At 36.1% G+C, this 8,437-nt stretch overlaps 1 protein-coding gene across 1 annotated transcript; it reads left to right on the top strand.

Annotated features, from left to right (window-relative positions):
• The first annotated feature begins 2,703 nt into the window (after positions 1-2,703).
• Positions 2,704-7,239, top strand: LOC140758705 (protein THYLAKOID FORMATION1, chloroplastic). Its single transcript, XM_073094961.1, has 6 exons — positions 2,704-2,826; positions 2,857-3,081; positions 3,339-3,609; positions 4,566-4,782; positions 5,987-6,102; positions 6,895-7,239. The coding sequence occupies exons 2-6, from the start codon at positions 2,913-2,915 to the stop codon at positions 6,986-6,988; spliced, it is 867 nt and encodes a 288-aa protein (XP_072951062.1). The 5' UTR covers positions 2,704-2,826; positions 2,857-2,912; the 3' UTR covers positions 6,989-7,239.
• Positions 7,240-8,437: the final 1,198 nt, after the last annotated feature.

The raw sequence follows: 8,437 nt of genomic DNA on the forward strand, positions 1-8,437 counted from the left end.
ATCGTTGAACTTTGACCAACCTTAAAGCCAAGAAAGTCCACGTCTGTTTAACCAAACAACTTATTTTAATACTAATGCTATTTTTCTCTCTGTCTACTCTTCCATCCAATATTTATATTTGTCGACAAAATCTAATTCTTATATTATTTCAATCATTCTCTCTTTCCTACTCATCCATCCATTATAAAAGGTATTTTAATTATTTATTAAAATATTTTTTAATTTATTATTTTTTATGTCACATTAAGTATAATTATTATATCACTATACTGATTTACGGTCAAACACAGTGATAGCCTAAATTATTGGTACAATTTTTTTTGTATAAGTTTAAAAATTGATCAAATTTAAATTAGTTTGGAAGTAATTTCACAACTAAGCACTACCTAATTTTGTGTAAGTGGTGATTCTATACTTACGGATGAATTGCATAAAATTATAGTTTGGATTGATCAAAAGCTATAACTTACTCCCAAAGAGAAGAGAATATATAGACTATTTTACTCTTAGAAAAGGGGAAGGTAATCAGTATTTTGATCATAGTGGCCAATATAATACTTTAACTGTCGAATTAATAAATATAAATAAGCGATATGTATTAAATCTTTTGTCTAACTTTATATCCTGAAATATCTATCTTTATTGTTTTACTAATTGTAACCTAGTGGTAGTTTTATTTCAAGACATTCGTATCATATCCATATCAATTCCACAGTTTAGATTTTGATCCAAACTTATATCAAAAGATGTTTATTCTATAAGATAATCTCAATTAAACTTACATAACAAACTTGTCTACCAAGATTAGCAACTCCTAATTAAGTCCTATCACAACCATAAGGTTTGAATTCACGTACCAATACTATTTCCATCTACTAAAGCTACAACACCAGTTACACAAAAAACTCATACATACATATATGCATAGACTACAACGAGATCGGACGGAGATAGTTAATTGGGACCCCAGCAGCTCAAGTACATGAGCGTTCGCAGCGACTCCTCGGCCCGCTTCCGCTTATCCTCACCGGCGGTGTCCCCCGACTTGGCCTTCGAGCATTCCCGTGCGCCGCAGAGTCGCCTCACCCGCTTGGAACCGGAGGTAGCCGCGGCGGTGTCCTTAACCGAGTCCTTCAATCCGGTCGCCGCCCGTATGCTACCCTGCGCCGCCACCACTATCCTGCTCATAAGTGGACTAAGCCGAGAAGAATAACTTATCCGGATAAGCTGCTTCTTATCGGATGTTAGTAAACTCCGATCGGCGATGGGAAGTGAGAACCGACAACGCTAGCTCTAAAAAGGAACTAAAGCGGTAGGGAAAGAGGGATTTTATAGGAATAGGAGCAGTAGATCGAATAGACGAGAGAGTTATACTTTGTAACTTATCGGGGTAATACTAAGATGGGAAGGGGGTTACCTTGTGCACGTGATGGAAGAATCTAGATCCCGGATGTGTTTTACACGTAGGATAGATGATTGTTTACGTAGCAAGAAAAATATCTGGAGAAGACAAATAGATTAAGGCACGATACATATCCAGTATTCTAGTATTCTAGTCAACACATGTAAAAATTTCTAATCGAGGATTACGAAATGGGGAAATTTTATATAGAAATTTCTGTAAATCATATCTTATATTTTATTTATTTTATGATTCATATTTCGTATTTGAGTATTTTATAACTCGATTCTTTTACTCTTATAATTTTTATTTAATATATTGATGTTATTTTGATTAACTAATATTAAAGTTATTAAAATAGTTCTACTATTCTCTATTATTTTTTATATCATTCTCCATCGTTTTTCTCACCGTTGCCACCGCCGTCACCATTTTTACTCATCTTTTCCTTTTTCTTCCTTCTATTAAAAGAAAAAAAAGAAGACGGAAATAAAAATAATTTAGGTATTTATAAATTATTTTATATATCATAATAAAATATTTATTTTTTAGTATTATGAAAACATCAATTTACAAAATTTTCAAAGACATAGATGTGAATCACAAAATATATAAAATATAGAGTGTAATTTATAAAATTATATTTTAAATAACCTCCTATATTGTTATTAATATTTTTTGTCTCTGTACTTTCCATCTAAAACCATGGTGTTGACAACCATAAACTATAGTTTATAGTTAATATAATTCAACTGATTAAATTATACACTTACTAAAATGATTAAAATGACATGACCATAAATGTTGATTATAACCCTTAAAAACTGAAGAAGATAGAAAAAAGAGTAAGTTATACATTTTAAATATTATCATTGGCGTTCTAATGTAATAATCTTTGGGTTGATACTGTCTATTTGAAAATGATTAGGTTAAATTAATTCATGGTGTTAGATAGACAAATATAGAAAAATCAACGCATGATATTTTTGGGACATGAAAAAAAGAAAAGAAATAAAGGGATTGAATGATAAATATCCCCAAAAATCAAGTCATGATATTTTTGATCCGAGCTTAGCCTGGTCCGTTTGGGGGATCTATATCCGTGTCTGGATAAGCTTATCCGGACCGGATTTGACACGGATAAGCAGATCCATACACAAGGCAACAAACGGGTACGGAGTGAGGAATTTGGATCCATGGGATCGTATGCGCGAACCCATTATCACTAGTGACTATCACGGAGTCCATCTCAACAAGTCACAAGCATCGGACACGTCTCAAAATCTTATTGGATTTCATGCTTTCTCGGAAAGCGGGATAAGACCTCTTTTCCTGACCTCTCCTCCTCGCCTCTCTCTCTCGCCAATGGCGACGTCGACGAGCCATCGCGAGATCTTAAAATAAACTCCTCTCGCTCCACAACCCTCTCTCTCTCTCTCTCTCTCTCTCTCTCTCTCTCTCTCTCTCTCTCTCTCTAAAAATCTCCTCCGTCCAAAGAGCCCTAATCCTGATGGCGGCCATCTCCTCCTCCGTCTCATTCGCCTCCCTGCACCAAGCCTCGGACAGGAAGCTCCCCTTTCCGGGGTCCTTCTCCAATCCCACTGTACGGTATGGATTTAGGTTCCAATCCCCCAAATTGAGCTCGCGCATGATGGTCCGGTGTGTCGCGGCCTCCAGTGGTGAGCTTTGTTTATGGAAAAAATCTCGATTTTTCCCCTTACTTTTGTAAATTTCGCCATCTTTTACTTTTTTCCCTATCTCTGAAGCATTTGATAAAAGTACTTGCATTTCTTTCATGTGGTTAATTTAGCACAGGCGTAGTAAAGTAAAGGTTTGAGGTTGTCTTGCATTTCTTAGCTTCTTTCATAATAGAAACTTTGATGAACATGCTTCAGTGCAAAACTTGGAACTTTAATATATTTCTTGTTTTACTCAGATTTGCCGCCGCCTGTATCCGAAACAAAGCTGAGCTTTCTCAAGTCATATAAGCGTCCCATTCCGAGCATTTACAGCAGTGTATTACAAGAACTCCTTGTGCAGCAACATCTGATGAGGTACAAAAGGACCTACCAGTATGATCCTGTCTTTGCACTTGGCTTCGTCACCGTCTACGACCAGCTGATGGAAGGGTACCCTAGTAATGAAGATCGAGATGCCATCTTCAGAGCATATATCCAGGCTCTGAAGGAAGATCCTGAACAGTACAGGTGGTTGTTATCATAAATATTGTTTGGCACTTTTGGCTCAACTTTACTCTGGTTATGTCAGTCTAGTCTTAATTTACAGTGAATTGAAAATAAATGAAAAAGTTTAGCAATCATAGACTCTGGTGAATTTTGTGGAAAATTAACTCGAAATGACCCTGAACCATCATTGAAGCACTGATGTTTCCGATCTATTGTATCGTTGATGCACCACACCCTTTACTAAATTTCAGTAGGTTCAGACAATTAATGCCGTGTTACTTCAGTAACTTGAAAAATGTCTGGCAACACTATTCTAACAGTTAACTTATTATATCTCCATTTATGTGGCACGACTGGTCATAAGCTCTTTGCATGATGGTAGGTAGTCAAATGATAACGTACCTCTGTTAAGTATACTTCTCTTGTATATTAAGAGAAGGCAGGTGATCTATAAAAGATGTTCATGAATTTCATAATAAAGTTTAGTCTTTCTGCTTCTTTTTGTTGATATTGGTCCTGCTTATGATTGAAAGCTACAAGTCAGGCAATATGAAAATTTGAAAACCTGCAAGTTGCTAACAATAGAATGAAAGATAAAGCAAGCTTACTTAGTTGATGTTTACATTTCCTTTCCCTTCTATGGACAAAGTTGTTACTACATTCACGTTGTTCTTCACGGAGAAGTGATTGTCATGAAAACTTATATTTTTAAATTTTGATGCATACTAGCCTAGGAATGTTTTTGCCACTTAGATGAAGATAGATAGGAATGTCAAACATTGGTCTCATTTTGCCTTGTTTATGAGATAGTACTAGAAGTTGGTGAAGTGGTAGCTTTGAAAATCTGTAATTGCATAACAATGTGTTTGACAATGTTGATAATTGGTCTAATATGTCTCATGTCTTCAATCAAAGAGTTAGATTCATTGTTCCAACAATCACTTTAAGTACTTTGGCTGTCTATTGGTCCATTACAGAACTGATGCGCAAAAGTTGGAAGAGTGGGCACGCGCTCAGACTGCTACATCATTGGTAGAATTTTCCTCTAGAGAAGGAGAAATTGAGGACATTTTGAAAAGTATTTCAGAAAGGGCCCAGGGCACGGTAAACTTCAGCTATAGTCGATTCTTTGCAATTGGACTATTTCGGCTACTTGAGCTGGCAAATGCAACCGAACCAACAATCTTAGACAAGGTTAAATCTTTCTTGCCTTCATCTGCATTACCATCAGCTCTGTCTTTTTTATTTCCAGTTAGCTTTTTGCTAGTCATTTATAGTTCTTTAAATGATCACCATTGTTTTTTTTTTCTTTTACTGCATTATCAATAAACATCGGTGAAGTTGGGCACTTATTTTTCCTTAAACCATTTACATCAAGGACCTATAACTTGTTAAGCTAATCCATTGTGCAGCTACTTTTCTCTGTTTCTACAACATGCCCGATCTGTAGGCTGTCCTTCTGGGACATGCCATCACAAGGGCTAAAATGTCATCCTACTGTATTCAACATCTGAAATATTTGCCCTCCCATCAACTTTTTAAATTTTTTCCCCTGATAACCTAATTGAAAATTTAGAGGCATACTCTTCTTTTTGTTTATCTAATTCAGATATTCATTGTGCTACTGGGTTTCATGATACTATATACTCTTCCTGGAAGTAGTATTACAAGCTCCAATCATCTCACTACAATCAAATATCTTGATCTCCTGCCTACCCACAAAGCATGCTGAGGTTATCATGCACCCCTCCTGATCAACAGATATTGTGAGGATAACTTGGACATGTAGCATGTGCAAGGTCCACCTTCTTTTCATCTTGAAGATAGACATTCTTGTTGAGAAAACTCAAAAATAGGCATTGATCTGGCAAAATTGTTAAGGCTTGAAAAGAATCATCTAATCTGTAGGTTCTACAATTGAAATACCTTTTAGATTAAATACAAATTTTGGATTCTTAATATTCACACCTGCAGTTACGAAAAAGTTTATTCTTACTGTTTTTGAAGCTGTTAAGGCAAGATCACAATTTCTAGTGGGATATGATTAGTATTTCTCTTGATAGATTTGTAGAAACTTTTACCATTCTGGTTAAGCTCCCTCACGTCTTTTTATCCTCAAAACTCTATTAATAAACATATACATGTACTTATACCTTTCTACCTTAGTACCTTTAGGTATGGAAATATTTATAGGGTACCACTCTTCAAGTTATCTATATTCCACTAATTTTGTATCTTTTTTAATGTTACACATAGATCATTCTAGAAATACTGCAATAATTCATTGATCCTTCAGATGCATGGTTCTCCAAGAAATGTTCTCTATATGTAACTGAAGTATTTCATGAATTCACCTTTCAACTGTTGACTGGCATTGACTTGCTTTATTGTTCAACAGCTTTGTGCTGCTTTGAACATAAACAAACGAAGTGTTGATAGAGATCTTGATGTGTATCGCAACCTTCTCTCAAAATTGGTTCAAGCGAAGGAGCTTCTGAAGGAATATGTTGACAGGTAATTGATTGTTCTGAATGAATATATACTTTTTTCCAGTACATTACCTTAAATATCATACACAGCATTGCCCTAGTTAGTATTTCACTTGTATGCTACTAGCATAGTCTTTGAGCAATATTTTCTGGGAAAACCTAAAATTCTCTCCTTTTCAACTTTACATCCTCCTATTTTTATCCATCTCCTAACTGAGCTTTGCCATTTGGAGAGACAACAAACAATCCCTCCAAACACCAATATCCTATTTTTAGCTACTATCTTCTCATCCTTTGCCCACATGGGAATGACTGAAGTTGCTTCAACCAATATCCCTCTCTTATGCTCCTTTCAAAGTCCACCACTTTGTGTCTACCATGGTATCTTTCAACAGCTGGTCCAAAGCCCACGTAAAAGCAGGATTGCATTAAGTTGATAGCCAGCGTAAAACTTTTGTCAAGAAAACTATGTAAATGGATCCTAAACTCACATAAAGATAAAATGAGAGAAAGGATCCATATTGCAGACCTAAATAGTTGGGACTAAAGATCGCTGTCTTATTCTCCTTCTCATCCTTTCACCTAATTTCCTTCAATTGACACTCCTTACCAAGCCTCCATCCTTCTCTGTTCTCCCCCTTGTTACATCATCCCCTCATTCAAATGCCATCCATAGCAAAAGTCCAGGGGTGGAGCTGCATAGAAAAATGTGAAACTTAAAGGCCAGTTTGTAGCTGTTCTATGACTCCAAAAATATTCATAAGTTGCTCCATTTAGTCATGGAGATCACTGACTTGAGAGACTTCTCTTTTGACAGAGAAAAGAAGAAAAGAGAAGAAAGAGTAGAATCTCAGAAGGCCAATGAAACCATTGCAAAGTGTGTTGGAGATATTCATTTCGCAAGGCAATAACTCAGGCTTTTATACTTTTTTGAGCCACGCCGAGCTTTGCATGATAACAGGATCAACGGCTATGTTGAAGCAGGGTGGAACTTCCAAGTCACTTTGAGTTTCATATCTGCTATGTATGTGGCATGTGATTCAGCATCATCCATAGCCATGCAGCATTTTAATTTGTACGTAATGACTCCAATTCTTCCTTTTTGTTTCTAAATGTGACTTCGGCTTGTTCATGAGTAAAATGACCTTAATTATTGCTGACATTTGTTTTTGACAGACTCGCTTCTTTTTTTCTAATACTCTGTTCAAGGGACCTAAAATGTTGATCACATCTCGCATTACTCGGTCAATATCACAGTCTGAATCCTGTCTGATTCGATTCAAGGATGGTGATAGATGCTAATACTGTATGCAGAGTGCTGCTCATTGTTAGATAACAATTTGATTCAAAAGTTTAAGTTGTCTGTACCTTGATACGAAGAGTTAAAAAGAAACAAAAGTAGACCACTCAGGTTTAAATCTATGATCTTCGAAAAGAGTAGTTCTGATATCATATTAGATAACGATATAAAAACTTAAGATATTAAGTAATATATAAACAATGTATATTATGCTTCTTACACTTATAACACTAGGAACCTACTATTAATGAAACAAGGAGTGGTGATATATCGTCTCTCTCTTAATTCTTTCGATCTAGTGAGAGAAGTTCGTACACAATGCCCACCGGTGTTTAAACCGTTTCTTGTAAATAATTGTAGTAAAATCTGGAGGTGCTAAAGATGATGGGTCTAATCTAATCCCTTTCAATTCTACATTCACAAGTACCCTAATTCACTAACATAGAAAAGTTATATAATATTTTAATTGAATTCCATGTAATGATCAACGAATTTTTGTTATTCTGTATCTACAAGTATTAAATCCTGGGTTGGGATTGATGAATAACCTATAGAAAAGTGAAGTTAACCATCTTGATAATCAAAACGATAAGGTAAACTACTGTAAATCTTATGGTTGATAATTAATAATTATGATCATTTTTGCAGAGGATTGATTCAGTTGGTCACTCTATAAGTGGGATACTAATTCTATCGTTTTCGTAATTAGCCTATGGTTAAACATCGAGACGATGACAGATTAATATGAGCCGACGTGGCAATACGTGAAAGGCAGACAACGCATGTATGAAATCTACTCCCAAGACCACATGGATTCGGGGCCATTTGCGACCACACAAATTACGAACCCCAACTTTCCAATCACAGCGTCCCACCTGTCATCGCCACCAAATTAGATCCCAACCAAATCCCATCTCTCAAGATAAGGCTCGGATAAGGCCCCCTCCATCCCAGCCGTCAAACTGATCTCAGCGCCCTTCTCCACCCTCAGATCCTCTCTTCCCAAGATAGCCCACCCCACAAATAACAAGAATAAGAATCCACCTCTTCTCCTCTCCTC

The sequence above is a fragment of the Typha angustifolia genome, chromosome 4 (genome assembly GCF_048772165.1).
Source record: "Typha angustifolia cultivar Huaian chromosome 4, ASM4877216v1, whole genome shotgun sequence".
Taxonomy (NCBI): Eukaryota; Viridiplantae; Streptophyta; class Magnoliopsida; order Poales; family Typhaceae; genus Typha; species Typha angustifolia.